This window comes from Sturnira hondurensis, unplaced genomic scaffold (assembly GCF_014824575.4).
Source record: "Sturnira hondurensis isolate 20B ecotype Veracruz unplaced genomic scaffold, ASM1482457v3 Scaffold0018493, whole genome shotgun sequence".
Lineage (NCBI taxonomy): Eukaryota > Metazoa > Chordata > Mammalia > Chiroptera > Phyllostomidae > Sturnira > Sturnira hondurensis.
Genome location: NW_028091124.1, coordinates 606,914 through 630,571, shown reverse-complemented (window position 1 = coordinate 630,571; position 23,658 = coordinate 606,914). Strand labels below are relative to the sequence as shown.

General features: G+C 61.2%; 1 protein-coding gene across 18 annotated transcripts in view; it reads right to left on the bottom strand.

Moving 5' to 3' along the window:
• Nucleotides 1-23,658, bottom strand: part of KIF1A (kinesin family member 1A) — a 64,075-nt gene that overhangs the window by 39,053 nt on the left and 1,364 nt on the right. For all 18 annotated transcript variants that reach the window (XM_037069156.1, XM_037069157.1, XM_037069158.1 and 15 more), the window contains exons 2-11: nucleotides 13,242-13,410; nucleotides 9,885-9,961; nucleotides 8,753-8,932; nucleotides 8,133-8,198; nucleotides 7,345-7,523; nucleotides 6,272-6,383; nucleotides 4,780-4,857; nucleotides 4,118-4,183; nucleotides 3,506-3,523; nucleotides 382-457 (exon numbers count right to left, since the gene is read on the bottom strand). In XM_037069156.1, the coding sequence (XP_036925051.1) occupies nucleotides 382-457; nucleotides 3,506-3,523; nucleotides 4,118-4,183; nucleotides 4,780-4,857; nucleotides 6,272-6,383; nucleotides 7,345-7,523; nucleotides 8,133-8,198; nucleotides 8,753-8,932; nucleotides 9,885-9,961; nucleotides 13,242-13,347 (958 nt within the window). In that variant the 5' untranslated portion in view covers nucleotides 13,348-13,410. The remainder of the gene's footprint in view (nucleotides 1-381; nucleotides 458-3,505; nucleotides 3,524-4,117; nucleotides 4,184-4,779; nucleotides 4,858-6,271; nucleotides 6,384-7,344; nucleotides 7,524-8,132; nucleotides 8,199-8,752; nucleotides 8,933-9,884; nucleotides 9,962-13,241; nucleotides 13,411-23,658) is intronic.

The following is a 23,658-nucleotide window of genomic DNA, read 5'->3' as shown; positions in this document are numbered from 1 at the left end:
AGAAGAGGGGATTTATGGCAGACCCCCAAAATTCAGCAACCAAGCAGGGCTCCCCAGATTCACAGAGTCCTGGGTCCCTGTTATAGATGGGGAAGCCGAGGCCCAGAGAGAGGTGTTTGGACTGGGTGTCACAGACCTGAACCAGGAGCACCAACACGTGTGGGTGGGTATTCCTCGGCCCCGTGGGCCATCCTGGTTCCCAACACCTGCTGTCATTAACCTTTTTGTGGCCATTGTCCTGAGTCCTCTGGAAAGACCCCCCAGGTTCACCTCAGTCTCGGCCCAGGCAGGGTGGTAGGCCTCCTGGTGTTTGGGCATCGCTTCCAGGCAGGAAGACGAGGAGCTAGAACCTCGGGGCAGGGCGAGCCCACAAGTCCTTACCCAGGTTTTCCCGGAGGAGCCAGGTCAGCACAGAGTCTCTGTATGGAATGAAATCTGTCTTCTTCTTCTTCTTATTCTGAGGGGGAGAACATTCAAGGTCAACCTTGAGTTCATGATCGTGGAAGGGCAAGCACAGGACCTGCAGGGTGGTCCCCAAGGCCAAGGACGCCTCGGGGGGCAGGGCTGGGCCAGCTCTCAGGCTTCTCTCCCCCTGAACCCCAGGCACCTCTCTGGAATCAGGGACCTGCTGGCTCATCCCTCTAGTTTCTCCCTCGTCATCCCCACTGTGGGTCTGGGTCACAGAGCCGGACTCAAGCCTGGGCGTGCTGATGTCACTGGCCAGTGCATTGCCCTCCGCTCTGTCAGAAGGACACACTTGAGCCCATCGTCCCCTCCTCAAACACCAGCAGTGGCTCAGCTGACTCAAAATAAAAGGCCCCACCCCTGAGTGTGGCATCCCAGGCCTCGCCAGCACCCACCAGCTTGCCTCTCCCTTGCACACAGACTGCGCCTTCCATCTGCCCAGAGCTTCCCACTGCCCTTCCGGAGCCAGCGAACCAGCCCCCGCTCCGGTGCCCGTCCCCCCGCCCTCCCCGAGGACGAAGCGCCCTCTGGTCCGTGTCTGCTCCAGTGGCTCTTCATTCCTCTCTTAGGGCGAGTCCACTCAAAATAGAGACGGCAGCCCCTGCACTGGACACGCGTGGCTGATCAACGACGCCACTCATCACAAACACTCAGCTACCTTCCGGCGTCTGCTCCCTTGCGTGCGTTGTCACTCAGGAAGGATGCGGCCCCGTCCCCGGACCCCTCCCAGGGACACGCAGACAGGTGCCACCGCCGGGCCTGTGCCGCTTCTCTGGGGCCGACACATTCGTCATTGCTATTTGGGATGATCCTCAGGGGGCTTTACTGGCCCTCGGGGACGCAAATGGTGAGCGCTCCTGAGACACGCCGCCCGCGTGGGTTGGAGAAGCCGGTGGCCTCTGTGAGTGGGTGTGCGTGTCCGAGCCCTCAGCCCGAGGGAAACTTTCTCCCGGTAACCGCTGCCACCCTCAGTTCCTTCAGCGAGGGGCCCAAGAGCCGCCCCGGGCGCTGCTGCCCCCCGCCCAGGCGCCCACCTCTCACCCCGGGCCGCTGACCTTCCCTCTCCCGCCGCCAGTGGTCGAGCCCCGCCGCACACCCGCCGCCGCTCCCACCAAACCGCAGCCAACTCAGCTCAGGTCCCCGTCTCTGGCTGCCGGGCTCCAGGTGCCCACGTCCCCACTCCCGACCCTGTCGCTCCGCTCGCTCCCTGAGCCTCCTCACGCGGCTCCTGAAACGGTTTCTGTCACACGGTTCCCTCACACCGCTCACAGCTCCCCCAGTCCTCGGCTTCCCGCACAGTCCCGCACGACCCCGCACGGTCCCCACACGCCCCTGCAGGTCCTCCGGGCACTCCCGAGCGGCGGTGTCCCTCACGACCTCGCCGAGGCTCCCCACACGGCTCCCCTCACGACCTCCCGGCTTCACTGCAGCCCCGCACGCTTCACAGGGCTCCGCCGTTGGCTCCACGGTTCCCCGCGCTGCTCCACGCAGCGCCTCCAATCCCCGAACCTCTTGGGTTCCTTCACGACCTTCCCCAGGCCATCGCACACGTCCCGTCCCACGCGTCCGCACACAGCCCGCAGCAGTTCCCAAGTCCTCCTCCGCCCCCGGTTCCTCACAGACATCTCTCCGCAGCTAGTTTCTCACCAGTCGTCACACAGGTCCACACGCGAATCCACACACGGCTTCTCAGTGTGTCTCACAGTTCCTCACCCGCCCTAACGCAGCTCCACACACACCTCCCACGCAGTCCACGCCACTCCTCACACCAGCGCTCACACCGCTACTCAGCCTCCTCACACGGTCACTTTTCCGGTTCCCCCCACCAGTGCACGCCCTGACTTCGGCCACACAGTTCCTCCTAGAGTCCGACTGTCTTCACACAGTTGGACACCGACAGCCCTCCATTCCCCACAGGCCTCCACGCCGTTCCTCACATTCATTCCCTCACGGTTTTCAGCTCAGGTCCTCTCAGTTCCTGAGGCGGCGCCTCACGCAATTCTACAGATTCACTCCCCACAGTTTCTTACACTGTTCCCACCATTTCACACACTTCCTCTCACAGCTCCACACGGTCCTTCAGGCCCACACACCGTCCCTCATGGCCCCTCACACAGTCACACTGGGCCCCTCACACAGTCACACTCTGTCCCTCACACAGTCACACTCAGCTCCTCACACAGTCACACTCTGTCCCTCACACAGTCCACACTCTGTCCCTCACACAGTCACACTCAGCCCCTCACACAGTCACACTCGGCCCCTCACATAGTCACACTCGGCCCCTCACATAGTCACACTCGGCCCCTCACATAGTCACACTCTGTCCCTCACACAGTCACACTCAGCTCCTCACACAGTCACACTCGGCCCCTCACATAGTCACACTCGGCCCCTCACATAGTCACACTCTGTCCCTCACACAGTCCACATGTGGCCCCTCACACAGTCACACTCGGCCCCTCACACAGTCCACACTCTGTCCCTCACACAGTCACACTCTGTCCCTCACACAGTCACACTCTGTCCCTCACACAGTCCACACAGGGCCCCTCACACAGTCACACTCTGTCCCTCACACAGTCCCCACAGGGTCCCTCACAACTTCTCTCCTAGTTCTCCGTAGCCTCCCAGTGTCACTCACCCTCCCCTCCCCCACACAGCTCCTTGCACCGTGTCCCCCACACAGTTCCTTACAGTTCCCTCGAGGAATCGCACACTCGCCCCGCTCCACTCACACCCTCCCCCCCCAGGTCCTCACACGGGGCCCTCACGGTCAGTCCCTCTCCGCACCGAAGCTGCCCGGCCCCGCCACCTCACAGGGCTTCTGACCACAGGAGCGGCGCCCCGCGCCCGCCTCGCCACCTCCTCGCTCCCCGGCTCTCAGCCTTCGGGCCTCTGCAAAGCTTCCGTGGCCATGCCGACTAAAGATGCGCCCCAACCTGCACTCGTGCTCCGTGTCCACCGCCTCCCTCCCGCACTGCGCCGTGCCCCCGCGCAGACCGGGGCTGAATCGAAGGGCGCCACGCAAGCAGCTCACCTTATTGGGCCCGGAGTCCTGCAAGGGAAAGGGCAGAGAGAGTCAGAGGGCGCTGCCGCGAGACTGGGGCCCGGGGCGTGCGAGCAGCGAGGACAGGCTGGCTTCGGGGGCAAAGGGGCAGGAAAGGCCCGAGCCCCGCAGGCGTCCATCCCTCGCCACCCCGAGCCGCTCCGAGAGTCGGGCCGAAGGACAGTGCAGCGCCTGGCCTGCTGTCACCCGTCAGCGCCCCCCCCCCCCCCGCCNCCCCCCCCCCCCCCCCCGCAGCAATTTCAGAGGCGGGTGGGGCCTCCTGAGATTTGTCCTTCCCTGGCTGGAGGCCTGGGTGTTCCGGTGAGCGCACTACGCCGCTGTCCCCTGGGGCCCAGCAAACCCTGTCCCTCGCCTCCAGGGCTCCCTCCGGGAAGAAGGCCTGGGCTACCGCTGACCATAGCCTTGCCCTCCCGAAAGGCTGCCAGCCCGCAGGCTCGCCCTAGCTCCTGATGACCCTCCGAGCGGCCCTGTGAGGAATACGGCTCCCCGGGGCCCAGAACGGGCTTCCCCAGGAAGGCGGGACGGGGGCAGCTCCGTGGTCTAGCCCCTCAGCCCAGTTCTAGCCCCCTGAAGCCGGCTCACCATTTCAGCCAGAGCGGAGATGACCTTCCCCAGCGTGGTCAAGGACTTGTTGATATTGGCTCCCTCCTGCGTGCGGAGAAGACGGTCAGGACGTTAGTAAGCCTCTTGCTCCCCCGTGATCCCCTGGGGCCTGACGCACGTGGCTTCAGGGCTCCAGGAGCCGCCGCAGAAAGCCAGGCGGACGCCCACCTGGCGGGGCGGGGGGCACAGTCTGCCCAGCATTCTCCTCGGCTCCCTCGAAACCCTAGGGACACCTCACACGTGCCCTGCCTGCTACGATCTCAATGGTGGGGACAAAGAGGGGACTCCGGAAAAGGAAAACCCTCCTTCCTGGCATCCAAGACCGCCTGGCCAGACGGTGCTCCGCAGGACGACTGCCAGCCAGCTCCCAGGCCTCCTCCTTCCGGTAGGAAAGCTCAGACGCTGGTGGTGAGGTGCCAGGGTCCCACAGAGGCCCAGCTTGCCTGCCAGGGTCGCCTGCCCGCTGGCCTTCTCCCGTCTCCTCACCTGTGCCCTCCCCCGCTCCCCCGTGGGGGTGGCCCCGATTCCCCACTCCTGCCGGGCCCACCCTGGAATAAGCCGGGCCCAAAGACGTGACTCTGCCTATGCGTCGAGGTGCGGGGGTCCCCTGCTCCCCACAGGCTTGGCGCTTGGGCCCCTACCTTGAGACGCGTGCCCTTCGCTCCTGTGGAGTCGGCCCGCTCGCTCCCAGCCAAGTCCACCAGGCTGATTTTGCTCACCTGAAACGGCAAATGTGTCAGCTGCAGGAGAAACCACACGGCCACTGGGGGCACCCTGCCTCCTCCGGGCCCCGCCGACAGGGCCCACCCGAGGAGCCGGGCCGAGCCCCTCCCTGGGGCAGCGTCTCCGACCCTGCCTTCCCCCTGCACCGCTGTTCACAGTTCTCCCGACTCTGCCCGCCATGTGACGCCACCTCCCCTGGGAGGCTGCAGGCCCCGCCCCCGAGCACTGGGCGCTGTGGCCACGCTGTTCTCTGCAGACTGGATGCTCTTCGCGCGCTCGTGTGTGGGCTCCCCACAGCGCCCATGAGGACCGTCCTGTCACCAGCACCCATTTCCACAGACGGGGACGTCATCTGTGCTGGGGTTGGAGCCCAGTTCCGGCACCCCAGCCACTCACTGCGCAGATGCCTCGTGCACTTGGCAGGGGCCCCAGTGAACATGCCTGCGGCCTGGGTGGGTGGCCACAGGCATCCTGAGGAGGCCAAGGCCTTCCTGAGCCACGGCCCCTGTGGGCATCTTGCCCGTATGTCAGTAGGCGTGGACGTCACTGGGACCCTGTGGATGCCCTGAGCCTGCAGGGGCAGGAAGGACAGCAGGTACCTCATGACGGGGCTGACACAGTGCCCCACCCCCAGGCCCCCCGGGCCATCAGGGGCCCCAGGAGGATGGTGCCAGGCCGAGGTGACCACAGCACCATCAGAACTAAGCGGCACTATCATCCCCAGCCCTTCTGAGGACGAGGGGCGCCGACTGAGAGAACCAGCCCTCCGGGAGGGGGCTGAGGTGCCCCGGGAAGAGGCCCAGGTGTGGGGCAGGGAGAGGGCACAGCCAGAGAAAACCCGACGCCATAGGTCAGGGCTGCTGGTGGGCACAGGCTTGGCGCCAGCCCTGCTGCCCCTTCCCAGAGCCCACAGACTGCACATCAGGTGAGAGCCCAGAAGAGGACACCCCGGCCCGGGGCCACGGCACACACTGGGGCGCGTGGGAAAGGCATCTGGGCTGGGAGCCGGCGCGGGCTGCTCGGCACAGCCCCTCCTTTGTGCTCACAGAAGCCAGTGCCCGCGCTCGCCTCCGTGATGGGCACTCACTGGCTGAGACCATCTGGCTTTCACTGCTGCCCGGGCCTCAGGCCTGTGGGGGTCACGCTGTGATGAAGCCCTAGGCACGTCCCTTCTCAGCCCTCAGTCTCCACCAACACCATCTCTAAGGAGGTCCGCGGCCCCTCCCAGTCCCTTCCACACCCAGGTGGTGTCAAAGGCCCGGGTGAGGTGGCCTCGAAGGCCTGCCCAACCCCTCACCAAGGCTCCTACTGGGCTGGGGGTGGTCAGTACCGGTGTCCAGGGGAGGAAGGCCAGTGAGGTCTGACCCCTGCCCCTGCCCGAGGTCCCCCGCCCACCAAGGCCACGCTCACTTTCTCTGTGGTGATGTCAGTCTCCGCGTCGTGGCGCTTCTGGGTGAAGATGATGTTGAAGACGGCGTGGGAGCGGCTGCTGGTCTCATTCATGTTTGTGGCCGCCACGGTCCTGGGGGGACAGAAGCCACACGTGGAGACCTGCCATCCCGTGGTCAGATGAGGGGCACCGGTGGAGTCACCCCATCGAGCCAGGTCATGGGGCGTCGGCGCCCCTGGGTTCTCAGGGCTGCCCTGCTGGTGGGTGCCGTGCCTCCTGCCGGCGGGGCAGGGCCCACACATGCCGCCCACCACTTCCATCGAGGGGCCCTCGGCTCCCAACTCCAGCCTGTACTCAGGGTGCTGTGACTAGGGGTGTGTCTCTGTTCCCAGGGGCTCAGCAGAACCCGGGTGCTGCTCACTCCACCAGCTGTGCAGGAGCCCTCGGGGCTGTGGTGTGGGGAGGCCTCAGTGCACTGAGGGCAGAAACCCCGGGGAACGGTCCCCCTCGAGGCTCCCTCCCGACAGTGCACAGCCCTGAGGGGCCTCGCCAGAACAGTACCCCACAAAACCACAAATGTGGTGCAGGCTGGAGGTGGCTGATTCAGGGAGCCCTCACCCCCTTCCCTCAGAGTAGGGGGGGTGCAGGAAGGGGCACTGTTGCCATGGCGGCCAAGGCAGAAACCCACCCCCCACCTAGCAGGGGGGCCCAGGACAGGGAAGCCCAGCGAGACCTGCTGCTTATGGCCAACACTGCCTGTGGCTGACCCTGCCCCCAGGCTCCTGCCCCATCCACAGGGCCACTGACCCTCAGCCTCATCACTGGGCCCAGCAGGGCAGCTGCCTGTGGGACAACCACCAGCAGGGGCAGCCTCTGTGTAGGTAATGGTGTCCCCCTGTATGGGGGAGTGTGGCAGCTTCCTCTCAGGGCGGCAAGTATCCTGAACGGCCTTGGCCCGCCAGGCCCAAGTCTCCACAAGGCCACCTGGTGGGGTGCACGGGGAGACAGCAGGTCCCCCAGGGACCGAGACTCCTTGGACAGACTCACAGGTGGGGCCTGGTGGGGGTCGGAGGGTGAGCCACCTCCCACACACCTGGCCTTGTTCCCTGAGTCCATGAGGTCCTGGATGTCATTGTAGGAGGTGACAGCCAGCTTGGAGAGGTCCTCCACATAGGGCCCCAGCAGGGGGTGCTCCCTCACACGCAGGTTGCCCTTGTTCTTGGGGTTCAGGAGGTCACGGACGCGCTCACAGTATATCTCCATGTAGCTGACCTGCAGGGCAGAGACACGCCATCAGGGACCCCCAGGAGAGGGAGCGTGGGGGCTGTCCTCAGAAACCCTGAGATGGGCACCGGGGTGGTGGTCAGGGACTCCTTGGAGGGGTGTACGGGGATATGTGGGGTCACCCTCCAGGGTCCCTGAGCAGGGGTACAGGGACCACCATCAAGGGCTCGAGGTGGGGAGTGTGGGGACCGCCCACTGAGTGGGGGGGGTGTGCAAAGGACTCCAGGCCCCTGTGAGTGTGGGGGTTGGGGGTGTCAGCCCACCCGCCCCACCCGGCCCTCCCCCGCCCACGGCCATCCTGGGGCTCACTCCAGTCACCCTGGGGCCTCGGCCACAGTGCGTCCCAGGCTGTGCAGCTGGGAGGCACCTGTCCCTGTCCCAGCACAAAGGAGTGGAGGGCCACCGCTCCTCCTCTGCACCCTGCACATCTCCGTGCCCTGAGTGAGTGTGGTGGCACGGTCGCCACACTTACGAGTGAGTGACAAGCTAAGGGCACAGACTGGTGGCAGGGATGTGCTTTACGTCAGAGAAGCATTGCAGTCTGCGCCTGCCACCCCCAGCCGCGCCCCGAGCACCGGCTGCTGGAGGGAGCCCTACCTCCACGGAGTAGGACATGTTGTCGTTGGTTGTGTCATTGATGCGGGAGAACAGGTCCTCACAAAGCTGTAGAGACCGAAGACACAAGGTCAGATGACAAGGGCCCCGCCCGCCCCTCGGGCGCTAGGCGTCCCCTGTGCCCAGGAAGGACACTGCTCTCCTGGTCCCTCCCACAGCCTCACTGTTCGTCTTGGAGGCGCCGGGGCACCTGCAACCTAACGGCTGCCTCCTGCTGCTCCACCCAGGGGTCCCTGTGCTGACGTCTGACACCCACACTTCACCTGCTCACACTGGCCTGCTTCCCCCCCTCCTTATCTGCCCAGGGGGTAGGTTCTGCCACACTTCAGACCAGCTGGCACCCTCCACTGGCCAGCATGGACCAGTGTGGCTCCAGAGACCCACGACGGGGCTGGCTGGGGCAGGAGCCAGGGTCCTGGCAGTAGCTGAGGAGTCCGGGTCTCAGGCTCCCGATGACCTGGGCATCTCTTCCTGCCTTGACCGCCAGTCCTCACAGCCCCGAGGCGAGGGTCCCTTCCAACCGCAGTCTCCCCGCTGCCTTGGAAGTCCTGCCCACCCTGAGCCCTCCCACCCGCCGCCTGGCCCCTGCCCGGCCCGCGTGCCTGCGGGATGATGCCCTGCTGGTCCTTCTCCTGCTTGCCCATCATGGTGTAGGACTTGCCGGCCCCGGTCTGGCCGTAGGCGAAGATGCAGACGTTGTAGCCCTCAAAGGCGTGCTGCAGCATCTCCTCGCCGATGTCCCTGTACACCTGCTTCTGCGACGCGTAGTTGGTGTCCTCAGGCTGTGGGGCAAGAGGGGCCACAGCTGCAGGAGGTGGGCACGCCCAGTGCTTAGCCCAGCCCATGCCCCGAGGGCCCACGTCCTGTCCTGGGGGCTCTGGGGCACCAGGGCCAGCACGTGCGGAGGGGTGCCTGGGTGCCCCCTGCGCCGGGAGAGGGGACGTGACCTTGCATGGGGGAAGCTTCCTGAGGCAGGGACGGGAGGAGCCAGCCAGGCTGCGGCCAGACGGAACGACAGGGTGGGTCAGCGCAGGGACGGGCATGGGCAAAGGCCCAGGGCCCTGATGTGTGATGTGGTGCAGATGGCGAGGCTCAGCGTGGCAGCTGTGGGTAGGCCCTGAGGCCCAGCGACCCACCCCTGGGCACGGCCATCGCGTCTGGACGCTGTCCTGACAGGGGAAGAGGTGGGGCTGGGTGTGAAGGTGGATGAGGCGCTCTGGTGCTGTCCTGGGGGCCAGACAGGCAGAGCTGTGGCCTACAGTGGGCGTTGGCGCTGGGGCCATGGGGCCACGGGACCCGACGCCTTCTCGAAGGATTCAAATGGTGGGGGATGGGTGGGGTTGGGTGCAGACGGCAGAGGGAGGTGGAAGGGGCAGGCCTCCAGGGTCCCGGGGGAAGTACAGGTTGAGGCGTGCGGGTGCCACGCCGGGTGGGCCAGGCTCAGCTGTGGACGTGTGTGTGGGAAGTCCAGGGTGCGGGGACGTCGGCGGGACACTGGACCCTTGGGGAATGCCCACAGGGAGCTGATGACCCCTTGGTCCCTGTCTCAGCCAGGAATGCTGCACATCACTGCTCAGGGCAGCCTGGCAAGCACAACGTGACTTAGGAAAGCAGGCCCCTCCTCGTGAGCCTCACGCCTGCCCCTTCCCACTGCCCACAGGGCCCTGCAGCAGGGGGGCTGAGCAGTGTCCACACAGCCTCGCCCTACCACCCCCCGAACCTCTCCCGGCTTACTGAGGTGTGTGACCAGTAGGAGTAGTCGAAGCTGAAGCTTTTGGGCGTCTCCTTGGGCTGTTTGGGGTTGACGATGGCTGCAGGGAGGGGACAGGCACAGTGGTTAGCGTGGTGCTGTGTCCGCACTGAGTGCTGGGACACGCTGGCCATCCCCTCTCAGGGACACAACTCACTCCCCACTCCCTGGGAGTGCCCTGTCAGGTGCCTTCCCCGTGTGTCCCCTCAGGCTCCAAGCACTGTCCCTGCACAGGCCCGCCCCGCTGTGTCCTGGCCCGGTGGACCAGAGGCAGTGCTCACGGGCCACCAGCATTGGTTCAGCAAATGAGGAAGGGTGACACAAGCCTAAAAGGATGCTGTCACCTACCACCCTCACCCTCCTGGGTGTCCCAGGAGACCCCTCTGCCCAGTCTAAGGCCCTTTCCTGCGCTCAGCACCCAGCGGCAGGAGGGACCTCAGCCCCAGGCCTTGTCTGGCTGCCCTGCCCGCTGTCCACTGTCCACTCTCTGAACCTGAAACATCCCTGTTGACTGAGAACCCTTAGGCCCCCCAGCACTCCTGTGCACGGCAGACGGATCCCGTTTGGGTTTTCACATCCACCAGGAACTCAGACGAAGCTGGTCAGCCATGGCTCCGGGGACACCTAGGAGGCCACCCTCCACCCCATCACCGGTCTGAGGAAGCAGCCCTCCCTCACCACCTCCATAGTTGGGGGTGCAGGCTATGGTGCCCAACCCTCAGCTGAGTTTCCTCAGGGGCGGTGGGCCAGGGGCTTCACTTCCCTGGGCACAGCGCTGCCTTCAGGACCCCACACCCCCGCCCCCACCCAGTGAGCTGCACCAGCACCAAGAGAGCCAGGCCCTCAAGATCCCCCTGTGGAAGCCCTAACCCAGGACCTCAGAAGGTGACCTTACTGGGACACGGGGTCCTGGCAGATGTGACTGGTAAGATGAGGCCACCCTGGAGTCAGAGGTGGGCCCTAATCCAACACAACTGCGTCCTTATAATAGGGGACCTTCGGCACAGACACACACACAAGGAGGAGGCGTCAACAAGCCAAGGGACACCCGGGACGGCCACAGCCTCCAGGGGCCGCAGAGGCAGGGAGCGGGTCCTTCTGCAGGCTCCAGAGGAGCCCATGCTGCCCACGGAGCACGCCCACCCAGCCTCCCGATGGGCCGTCAACACCGCCCGTGCGGGAGGGAACCCAGCACCTCCTGACCCTGCTGGACTTCTGCAGCCGCCCGGCCTTGGTCTCCCAGGCGGGCCCCAGGGCCCCTGGCTCTGGCCGAACACCTTGATCCCAGCATAGGCACCAACCGAAGCCCCATGCCCAGGGCTGACCGGGCTCTGGGCTCCAGATCGCAGGCCTAAGGCCCTCTGAGATATGACCCAGTGCCCCTGGGAGGCCACCGGAAGGAACAGGTGTTGACCATCACATCCCTGTCCTAGGAGCTGAGAGGGAGGACCACGGCCACTCAGCCTCCAGGAGCAAGGCCCAGAGGGGAGAGAGCTGCTGGGTCCTGCTGGGACCTGGGGATGCAGCCCCAGTGCACATCTTGCCGGCGCCATGGAAACAACAATTGCAGGCCCCTGACACAGGCAGCTGGGCTGGGCCTCCCTCCACCAGCCCTGGCAGTGAAGGGCCAGGTCCCCTGGCTGGCCCCACAATGCCCTCCTCCGTGACCTCACCTCCTCACCTCGCTGCCTGCCGGCGGGTCCCAGGGCAGTCCTGGCCCCGCCCTGCTCCCCACTGCGGGCTGGCCCCCAATGCAGGCTCTCTGAGCAGACCCAGCCCCCATCTCCTCTTTGCACCCCAGCAGCCTGCTCTTCTCATCCGCGTGACACTGGGCCCTACCTGAGCCTTAATCCGACAGGGCCATGGCACTGGGGTCTCCCCCATATGCCACATGTGGACCATGAGCTCCCCGAGACGGAGCCTCCCAGGGACAGGGCACAGGTGTGTGCAAGGGACAGCACAGGCCAGATGGGGAACGCCTCGAGGACCATCTGCTGTGGGGACCCCAGAGCCAAGCTACTGTGGCCCTCGGTAGAGCATTGCCACCACGATGTGTGCGTGCGTGTGTGTGTGTGTGTGTGTGTGCATGAGAGACAGCAGCCACTGCCCCAAACCTGCAGGACTCAGGGGGAGTCCCAGCTGAACAGAAACCAGAACCCCAGCAGGGCTCCAGGGGAGAACAAGCTTGAACCCGGTTACTTGCCCACCTCTCCAGAGACCCCCTCCCTGCCTCCCCTGAAGATCTTTCCTGTTGATCTAACTCGGCTCACTTGCCCCAGGCGCCTCAGCTAGTTCCCCGCCCATCACAGCAGCCTAGCGGGACGTCAGTCCTCAGGGCAGTCAGCGCCAGAGTGGAGCCCAGCCCAAGGTCATGCCCAGCAAGTGGGGCATGATGACGCCAAGGGGCCCCGTGTGCAGCACAGGTGATGGCCTGACCTCAGGGGTTTCCCGCCTATGTGGTGGGAGCCGTCCTCATGCCAGGGGGATGGACTATAGGGAAGGCGGGTGGGGTCACCGCCATGACCTCCCCAGTAAACAGCCCCTCTCGGCTCTCACAGGTTGGCTTCCGGGGGAGGGGGCAGCTCCAGTCCGCCCTGGGTGGAGCCGTCATGGAGCGCCAAGAGGCAGCAGGCCCCGCGCGCTTGGCTGAGCGCCGCCCAGGGCCCCGCCGGCCTCCCGACCGTTCCTCTAATAAAAAGGCCTCGGCCGTGGCCACCCTCCCGCCCGGGCTCTTCCACGCCCAGTGTCACTCTATCTGGAACCAAGAACGTTCTAGAACAGTGACAGAAAATGAGGCCTGACTTCTCAGATGAGTTAGGCCTTGGGCTGCACAGGGCCGCCCACAGACGCCTGTGTGGGCAGAGAAGGGGCCCTGCTCAGGCCATGGGTTCTGGCCCCGTGTCTGCACACAGCAGCCATTCACCGCCAGGGTGTGTGACGCAGGAAGAGCTAAGGGGGCTCCGGGAGGGCACCCTCTCTTCCCCTCCAGCAGCCCTAAAACCCACATCCCCCAGCACCTCAAAGTGTGACCTTGTTCAGAAACAGGGCCTGGACATTGGTCAGTTGTGAAGGCGAGGTCACACTGGAGTGGGCTGGGCTCTAAATCCACTGATTGGTGTCCCCACAAGAGGCCCCGTCCCCTTCATTTCAGACCGGGGCCTTCAGAACAGTGGAGACTACGTGCCTGTTGTCCTACGGCACACAGTTTGCGGTCGGCTGTAAGTGCAGCCCCGGGAAACCAGCCCAGCACGTGGACAAGGAGGGAGCCGGGCCGGGACCAGGAGGCAGGACCCCGCCCACATGCCAGGCCCTGCCAGGCCCTGGCCGCGGTCGGTACTCACTGGTGGTGCTTCCGGACATCTGGATGATGCACTTGGAGTCTCGGCTCATCTCCCGGGAATTGAAGGGGCGGACGCGCACCGCCACCTTCACCGAGGCCCCGGCCATCTCTGCAACCTCTGTGGGTCACTCCTGGGAGCAGGCGAGAGACCCAGCGGGCTCGGGAGACACCTTGGGGGAAAGGGAGACGTGAGTCAGAAAGGACGTTTGAACGGGCAGAACAGGCGCTTCCGGCTGGTGGCTGAACTGGGTCCTGTCCAGATCCTCACCGCCCACACCTCACTGGGGGCCCCGCCCACAGGACAGGACCGGAGGGGTGCTGGCTGCAGGCAGGAAACGGCACAGGGAGGAGCGGAGCCTGGGGACCCAGGGCCTAACCAGGAACCCCCACCCCACTACAAAATGCAGACAGACTCCAGGCTCCTCGGAAGGCCGGCGTCCAGGCGGGACCATCAGCCTGCGTTTGGGGAAGTCACCGGCAAGTGCGTTAAACCCTGCCGTGGGTTGAATTTTGTCCCCTCAAAGCTGACGTGCGGAAACCCTAACCCCAGGAAGACCTCGCAGTGTGGCCTTATTTGGAATTTGGGTCCTGGCAGATTTAACTAGTTGAGAGATGATCACACTGGAGCCAAGTGTGACAGGTGTCCTTACAATAAGGGACATCTGGACATAGACACTGCCTTGTGAAGACTGAGATGGAGTGGGACCCCAACAAGCCCAGGAACATGGGACTGACAGCCGCCACCAGCAGTGGGAGATGCCTGGCCTCCCTCCAGCCTCAGGAGCCGGCCCTGCCAGCACCTTGGTCTTGGACTTCCAGCCTCCAGACTGGAAGGCGACCCACTTCTGTTGTCTGAGACGCACTGCCAATGGAACTTTGTTACGGCGGCCCTAGCAGACTAATGAGACCCCAGGCACTCAGCCCACCCTGTGACCATCCAGGACTCTGCTCCCCTCACCTCCCCCACCAGGCGGGGGGCCAGAGGCTGCTGTCTGGGAGCCTGAGACTCCATCCACCCTCGGCCAGGGGCTCTGAGGGCCGGCTGAGGTGAGTGGGAAGCACCTACTGGAAAGGGGGTGAGCCTCACCCAGAATGCCCAGCATGGCCCCCCTCCTCCGCCTGCTGCAGCCACTGGCATTGCAGAGTGTGGGGCTCTTTGCTGGGGAAACTGACCGGGACCACAGCGCCCCCTCTGGCAAGAACTACAGAGACTAAGACAGAAAAGGAATGCGACAGAAAGAGACAATGCAGGGAAGAGGAGAAAGTACCCTTAAATACCTTATAAGTCATCATCAGCAAACAGTCACCGGACCAGGAAGGAGGGAAGGATGCGGGGAGACAGCTGCTGCTGTGCGGCCTGCAGCCCAGATGCCAAGGCACCTGCTCCGCGGCAACCCCAGTGAGGCTGACCTTCACACCCCTAGAAGGTCACCTTCACTCACACTGAGAAAGCAGCGCCCTCTGAGCATCTGAGCACACAGGCCCAGGTGGGCTCAAGAGGGCCAGACCTGGACACCCAAAGCCCGCAGATCAGAGTGACTGGGCACACAGTGCCCCAGACTCAGCGAGAGTCAGATGAGATGGGGGAGGCAGGAGGGGGTGTGGCTGTGGGAGTGCCCCAGGCTCAGCAAGGCCTGGGCTTGGTGAGGGGGTCCCACATGACGCCCCATCCTTCCCCCTGCAGGGGTGCGGCCCCTGGGCATCCACCACCTGCTCTACAGGTAGGACAGTGCCCGACTGAGGTGCCCAGAGGAATCGGGCAGAGGAGCCAGCCAACGGGGGCAGGAGCCCCCGTTGCAGCAGCCCTGGGCTTGCACCTGCCGTCGCCCGCCCTGGCTCCACAGAGGCCTTGAGTCCCAGTGAGCGGAGAGCGAGCTTCGTCCAGCACAGCGGACTGGGGTCTGCTCCCCATGTGCCGACGTCAGGGCAGGGGTACAGAGAGGGGAAGCACAGTGCCACCCCTCTCTCCAAAACAGGCACACAGGGGCTGAGTGTCACTCTGGGCAGCAGTGCAGTCACAGGTGTGAGGGATGACCCCCCACACCGGGACATGCACTGCCCCCAACCCCACTGGTGGGAAGGCGATTCACAGGGCCCACCTAGGCCGCCCCTGTACAGGGGACCTAGTGACACCCTGCTGAGCGAGCCCCACAACCCTGGCCCAGCCCAAAGGGAAATTTTCTGCCTCCCCCTTTCCACCTCAGGACAACCTGGCCCAAAGACCCCCTTCCAGCCATGCCCCAGCCTCCTATCTGTGAGGATGGGGTGGGGACCTCTGGCCATGCCCTCTGGAGGAGACACTCATAGAGTAGGAGGAGCGTGCAGAGCCTGGGTCCATGCATATCCGGGGCTTCAATCGCAGTCTCCACCCCGGGCCAGCTCCTTGAGTCCTAAGAACTCCCCAGAGCAGGACAGACACAAAGCAGGACTGTCCCCCAGGCCAACACGGCTCTTTCAGGGGCTACAGGGAGAGCAGGAAACCCAGACCAGCCAACCACTGGAGGCCAACAATCTCAGGATGCGGGCAGAAGCCAGGGTGGGTGGGGAGCAGAATTCACTCGGGGTCTGGAATCAGGCCCAGCTGCCCGCACAGCCCCTACGGCGGCTACACGCCCCCTCAGCCACCCCCGTGAACATATCTGCAGCCCAGCCTCACTCAAGCCCCCGAGGGCTGGACTGGAGTGATGCGCCTCTCGGGGCACCCAGGACTCCTTACGTGGGAAGATCTGCACACTTTTGCAATTGAGGGAAGTTTTAGGACGGTTGGGCTGAGGTGGGAACAGTAAGAGCAAGGTCATGAATTCCTGGTGAGGACGTGAATTTCAATGAGATTTCTAGCAAGCTCTAAGCAACATGCCCTGTGCCTTCAAAAAACAGGAAAAGGCTGTATTTGTATCCTCTGACTAACAACGAGCACTAAAATAGGACATGATCACAAATGAAGAAAATATTTATGAAAGCAGATGTTCAATTCGATATTGCAAAATTTTCAGTTCTCCTCCAATGTAGCTATTTTAATTCAGTGCAATTCCAATACGCAACATATCCTAGCAGGATTTTCAGAGCAAGCTGGCAAGAGTTTGGAAGAGGGGAGTAGCCCTTCCCAGCTACCACATGTAAAGCTAAAATGATTTCCGAAGTCTAGCAGTGACACACGAACAGTCAGCTCCATGGGAAGGACCGAGCTTGACCACCCGTGTGCACAGACAGACGCCTGAGCACACAGACAGACGCCTGGGCAAGCCCAGCAGGCGCGCAAGCAGCAAGCATCTCAGGTAATGGGGGGAGGCTGCCCAACGCGATCAGTGTGGACGAAATACTCCAAGTAAAACATCACCACTGTCAGGACACGTTTTCAAAGACTATATTCTGTTGATAAGAGGCACCTTTAAATAAGAGACACAGTAGAGATTGAAAACGAAAAATTAGAATTTTGACTCAGGTCCTGAGAAGGAAAAATGTATTGGGTTGGCCAAAAAGTTCATTCGGATTCACAGCAACAATAAAAGACACGTTCTTCATTTTCACCGACAGCTTGATTGAACACGTAGTCACTGTTGTGCTCCACTGCCTCGTGCCGTGTTCCGTACAACGTCACCACTCCATCTTCCCCAAAGTGTTTATCTTCTGAAGGGAAGAATCGTTCCAGGTGCCTTTTGCAGTCTTCCAGAGGACTGAAAATTTTTTCCATTAAGACAATTTTGTAAAGACCAAAATAAATGGAAATCCGAAGGAGGCACAGTGTCTGGGGAATATGGTGCATGAATCGGGACTTCCCAGCCAGGCTGAGACAGTTTTGCCTGGTCACCAAAGAACCACACGGTCTCGTGTTCTCCTGATGGAAGATTCCGCGTTGTCTGTGGACTAGTTCTGGACACTTTTCACAGAGAGCAGCTCTCAGCGGTCTACTTGGAGTGGTACTGGTCGGAATTGGTCGTCTGGTTTTCCGGAAGGAGCCCCGGATAGAGGACCCCCTCCTGAGGCACCGTGTACACAACACCACCTTCTCTGGACGGAGACCAGCCTTTGCTGAGGCTGGCGGCACTTCATTCGCGGCCCCACGATCTCCTCCCTTCCACATTATTGTAAAGTATGCACTTTTCATCGCCCGTCACAAGTTGTTTTTAAAAAGAAATGCTTTTGTTACATTTAAGTAGAGAATCACATGCAGAAATACAGTCAAGGAGGGTTTTTTTGCTTAACTTATGTGGAACCCAAATATCAGAGCAATTAACATGACCTAGCTGGCGCAAATTATTTTCAACGCTTGACTTGGACATTCTGAGTATGTCGGCTGTCTCCCACGTGGTGTAACATTGATTGTTCTCAATCAGCGTCTCAACTGGATCCCTGTCAACTTCAACTGGTCCACCCGACGGAGGAGCAACGTCCAGCGAGGAATCTCCAGCACGAAACTTCACAAACCACTTCTGACACGTTCAGTCACAGCACCTTCTCCAACACTGCACACATCTTTTTTTGTGTTTCAGTGGTGTTTTTGTGTTTCTTAAAATAATAAAACATCATATATGCCAGAAACGTTGTGAATGTTCTTCCATCGTCAATATTAAAATGTCCACACGAAAACCCCCCCAATTTGATGAGTTTTTTATTGCACACTGACATACAGCTGTCACCACACAGTCTAACAAGATTGTTCTGAATGACATTAGAGACAACTAAGAGCCCCTCGAGCCATCGTGGGGCGGGGGTGGGGACCGAACGAGTTTTTGCCAACCCAATATACCACATACATTCCCTGCACGTGCACACAGAACATTCACCATGTTCTGTCACACAGAAAACTAGCCATAGGCTGGTCATAGAGCAAACTCTAACAAAATTCAACTTAAAATTAAAATCTTAAGACACATATTCTCTGACTGTAGTAGAATTAAGTTATATATCAATAAAAAAGAAAAGGAGGTACAGAATCCCCCAGCTGCTTGGACCTTAGGCAACGGGATCGTCAAAAAGCCACAGGTCACAGAAGATCTGACAGGACATTGGACCACGCCAGGTTACACGGTGAGGACAAGCGCACCAGCACTGCGGCACGGGGCTGAGGCAGGGCCCCGAGGAAACGCACAGCTTCAAGAGCACGGGGGCTGGGGGGCCCTCCCTTCATCCCCAGGTCCACCCAGACCCCAGCGTCCCTCAGGGGCTTCGGGACTGGAAGGTTTGCCTTGAGACCCAGTGGGTGTGACCCCGCTGGGCAGCTCTGTCCTGGGCACCACTGGGGAGCTGAGGTGTCCAGGAAGGCGCTGGGTGGGTGCATTTGGCAGGGACAGGAAAAGGGAGTCAGGATCTGCGGCACGGACTGTCTACCGGGGGGGATGCGTGCAAGCGACGGGAAGGAGGGTGAGGAAGAAAGAAGAGGACCCGGTGGGAGGAGCCCCGGGCTCTGACTTCAACCAGCCAGAAGAGAGAAGAGAAGAGAGAGTCTTCTCCATCCCTCCACCCNGGAAGGCGCTGGGTGGGTGCATTTGGCAGGGACAGGAAAAGGGAGTCAGGATCTGCGGCACGGACTGTCTACCGGGGGGGATGCGTGCAAGCGACGGGAAGGAGGGTGAGGAAGAAAGAAGAGGACCCGGTGGGAGGAGCCCCGGGCTCTGACTTCAACCAGCCAGAAGAGAGAGTCTTCTCCATCCCTCCACCCAAGACATTCGGTAGACACCCCCAAAAGCCAGTATTTTGGGATCTAACCATCCCTGGAGTAACTCTAGAAAAGCTTCCTTATCAGGTTTGGAAGGACCAAGTTAGTCCTCGGGCAACGTAACTGTCTGCAGGACCAAAGCCCAACATACTTTATAAGAAGAAAATCTTATTCAGACTGTCCACAACACAGAAATGTCTAGAATCCATTGGCCTATAACAACGAGAAATATTAGTCAATGGGAACCTGAATTTTCCTACCACCTTTAAAGGAATAGTTTAAAAATCTACCCACCAAGGACACTGAGCAGACTCAGACAATTTTTACAAGAAAGTTCTACCATGCATTTAAAAAAAATAGATGATTCTAATCTTACACAAACTCTTTAAGAGAACACGAAAAAAGCCCTGGCTGGTGTAGCTCAGAGGATTGAGCTCGGGCCTGCGAACCAGACAATCGCGGTTCAATTCCCAGTCAGGGCACATTCCTGGGTTGCAGGCCAGTTCCTGGCAGGAGCCATTTCCCAGCAGGGCATGCACAAGAAGCAACCATACATTGATGTTTCTCTTCCTCTCTCCTTCCCTTCCCCTCTAAAGAGAACAGGAAAAAGGGAGAGAGCTTGTATCCTCAGCTCATTCACTGAGGCTAGTACGAACTTGGCATCAAATCAGACATAGAAAAGTTGAGACTGATCCGTTTCACTGATGACCACAGATACAAAAGTCAAAACCATTAGCAGGAAACTCAGGTAGCAAATAAAAAGGCAAACGCAGTCATAGGCTCATCCCAGGAACACGGTATGGGGACAAGGGAGGCGGGACGCTAGCGCAGCTTTCTGGCGTGATTCACCACCTATCACTGTGCAGGGGGAAAACCCAAACGGGGTTCTCAGTGGGCACTGACGCGGCATTCTATAATTTTCAAAACTCCCTTATGACAAAATTCTGAGTGCTATGAGAATAAGATGAAACTTCTTTAATCTCATAATAGGTATCTGCTAAAAAAACCTACCCAATATTCACACTCAACGGTGAAATACTAGGAACACTTCCTTTAAATTCAAGACCAAGTTTAAAACACCTGCTGTCAACATCTCCATCTAACACCGTAGCAGAGAGCCTCGCCAGAGTGATCAGAAGAAAACAAGTAACAACGACAAAATACGGGTTAGAAAGGGAGAAACAAGAATTGTTATTATTTGCAGGCTGTTTGCTTGTCTACAGAAATCAAGAGCGCCCACAGAGAAGCGTCCGCATTAGTGGGGAGGTTCAGCAAAACTGTCAGAAACCAACCACATTGGTTTACACTAGAGACACAAAGTTTAAAAAAATATTTTAAGGTACCATTTAAAAAATAACCAAAAGTATAAATTACCTTTATAGGAATAAATGTCACAAAAGATGCATATAACTTTTATGAAGAAAACGTTTGAACTTCACAAAAAACATGATAGGAAGTCTAAATAAAAAAAAAACTATAACCTATTCATGGAAGACATTTAGCTATCCTAAAAATGTTTAGTTTCACCCAAATGAATCCAAAAAATCAACGTAATTTCAAATGAAATTTCCATCATGTTTTTTATGAAACTTGACAATTGCCAAAAACGCACGTGGCAGAGTAAGTTGCTAAGAACACCACAAACGAATTTGAAGAAATAAGAGGAGAGAAGGCGCCATGCCCCACTGACTGTCTTCATGCAAAGCTACAGTAACCAAGACGGGGGTTGGGATGAGGCAGGTGACCACCATAGTCACAGGAGGGACCCCGGGGACAGACCTACGCAGACACCGCCCTTCCGAGATCTGACCACGAGGAGGAGGAGGGCTGCTGACCGGAGGCGCTGAGACAGCTGGCACTATGGTGGGACAGCTGCGTCCCCCGACACCCATATGCTGGAGGCCTACTCCCCACGTGGGAGGCCCAGTGGTGGGACCCAGGACGCCCCACACCCCTCCGGGGCAGTCCTGGGCGTCACCGCCTGCCTCCGAGGGAAGGCCAGAGGTTGGGCTCAAGGGGAGCGGGGCCTACAGGAGTGTCTGGGGCCACTCCACCTACAAAACCAAGAGCTGTGCTTCAGAAGACCTTGAGGAATGGGGACACACAGAGGGCCCCACCCCAGCTGAGGGGACAGCTGGCCCCTCAGGAGATAAACCAAGTCCACTAAAGCTTCCTCGGCTCCACCTGGAGTGGCATTTATGGGCATGTGCTGGGCAGAGCACTGGGCAGGCCTGTGCCAGCAGGGCAGAGGGGCGGGCCAGGGCTGTAGAGGGGTGCGGAGAGGGAGACAGAAGACTGGGAGGCAGGGGAAGCTGGGGCAAGTCCCAGATCCTCCCAGACGAGGTGCAACCTTCTCAGGAGCCAGGTCTCCAAGACTGAAAGACAGACACCACCGCCTGCCTCTCAGGGCCTCAGGGCAGGCAGGGGGGCAGCAGATGAGGGGCATACATATCGTGTACACTGCAGGCCGCGCCCAATAAATGCCCACGCCCTTCCTCCCCACCCGAATCCTGCAGTGGGGGTGGGGGATGCCCTGGGGGTGCTCACAGGGAGCTTCAGGGTAGAGGCAGCCTTTGAGGGAACACAGCTGCTGCAAACCGTGTGTGTGGCGATGAGCATGTAGTGAGGTGAGTGTCCAGGTGTGTGAGACTGTGAGTGTGCAAGGGTAGCTGTTCCAGCCCCAGGGCCACGTGGGATAGGGTGAGGACTGAGAACAGGGAACCTGGCAGGTGGGGTCCAAGCCTGCTTTCCTTAGGCCTCTCAGAAGATAAAATCTGAGCGGGGTGGGGGGGGGTGAGTAAGGACACATCCCCACCCCACGGAGCTGGGGGTTAGGGGGTTGAAGGCAGGGTGAGTATGCTGTAGAGAGGGCGCCCCGCCACCCAGGCAGAGTGTTCCAGATGGGGGTGACCCACAAGCTGCAAGGGGCTCAGCTTCAGCTCCACAGGCAGAGCCAGGGAAGCCAGGGAGAATGCAGGTGCGGGTGGTGCTGGGGGGCTGAGGCCCTCACAAGGGGCTGGGAGGGGCCGGGAGGCTTAGCCCCAGCCAGCAGCTGGCTCCAAACACGCCCTGCACCCTTCCAATGACCCCCGAGGCGGTGGCTCCTTCATTGGGCTAGGGCTCTGAGCTGGGGGCTCTGGGGGTACTGGGTCAGCCAGCGCCCCTCAGCCAGTGGCCAGGATCAGGACTGAGCATGACCCAGCCGCGGCCATGAGTCCAGCAGAAACCCAGCTAGGCCAGGTGGGGCGGTGGGGCACTGGCCCTGCAGGGCATCCTGCCCCAGCCCTGGGCATGCCTGTGGGGGGCAGGGGGACCGGGTGGGCACAGGTGGTCAACTAAGGGGACAGAAGTGGAAGCCTTCACTGCCGACCAGCATGGCTGTGGTCCAGCCCCAAGAGTTCTGAGATGCTCCAAGGCACGAAAGGGACACAGGAACAGTGGAGGTGACACAGTGGGTTCTCTATGGCCACCAGGACGGTAAGCCCTGTACTGGGCTAAGTGCACTAGGTTTGGCCGGGCAGGAGGACAAGCGTGTGCTCATCCTGGGGGATCACTAGCTGCTGAGTGACCCCTGACCGGCCACTCTGCACCCCAGGGGCAGTGGCTCAGACCCTCTTGGCTCTCAGAAGCACAGGGTCACCTGGGCACAGGCCCTGGTCAGCCACTTCTAAAGGCCACAGCATGGCTCAGATGCTGGCAGACTCCCACAGCCCCCATGCCCCGTGCTGTGGTACCAGGGCCCCTCCAGAATGCCCCCCACCCACCACACCCAGCTCCCCCCACCCCCCGCTGGCCTGTGAGAGCCCAGTGGCTGCAAAGGTTCCTCCATCCCCCACCATCTCCGCCTCCCCCACCCCATCCCGCCTTCCCCAGAGCCCATGGGAGACCTCCCCTGCTCTGCTCCCACAGGACAAGGTCAGCCGGGGCCAGCACAGGTGACATCAAGGAGGAGGGGAGGGGGCAAGGCTGGATGTCTGGACCACTCCGCCCAGCACATCTGGGTATGAGGCACAGCTCAGCCAGCACCAGCTCTGGGCTTTAGGCAGAATCTGTCTCCCGCCTGGCGGGGGTGCGGCTGCAGGGGGAGGCCCCCAGGGGCAATCCGCGGCTCAGGGTCAGGCAGCTGGCCCCAGACAAACCTTTCTGCAGGGCTCTCCCCGGCAGCCTCGGGGCTGAGGCTCTGGCTGCACTGGAGAGGATCCCAGCCTCACCGCCAGTGGCCACACACCAACGAGGACAACGCGTCCCCCAACAGATGCTCACCTGCACTGCAGAGGAGGCACCCGCCGCAGGCACACCTGCTCCAAACCTGACCACCCTCGTCCCACAGCCACACCTGCAAAATGGCCGCCAGGTGCAGCCCCAACCCCCCACGCTGGACCCCGTGGTTTCCCTTCAGACCAGAAGCTGCCTTCTCAGAAGCCAGGCTGATGGGAGAGGCGGCCCCTTGCCGGCTGGGAGCAGCGGGGAGAGGACAGGTCGGATGTGACCCTGCGCCTGAGCCCCCGAGGGTTAAGACAGGGTTACAGCGCCGCCAAACCCCCCCCCCCGCCCCCCCGCTCCGCAGATCCAACCCGATAGCCCNCCCGTGGTTTCCCTTCAGACCAGAAGCTGCCTTCTCAGAAGCCAGGCTGATGGGAGAGGCGGCCCCTTGCCGGCTGGGAGCAGCGGGGAGAGGACAGGTCGGATGTGACCCTGCGCCTGAGCCCCCGAGGGTTAAGACAGGGTTACAGCGCCGCCAAACCCCCCCCCCCCCCCCCCC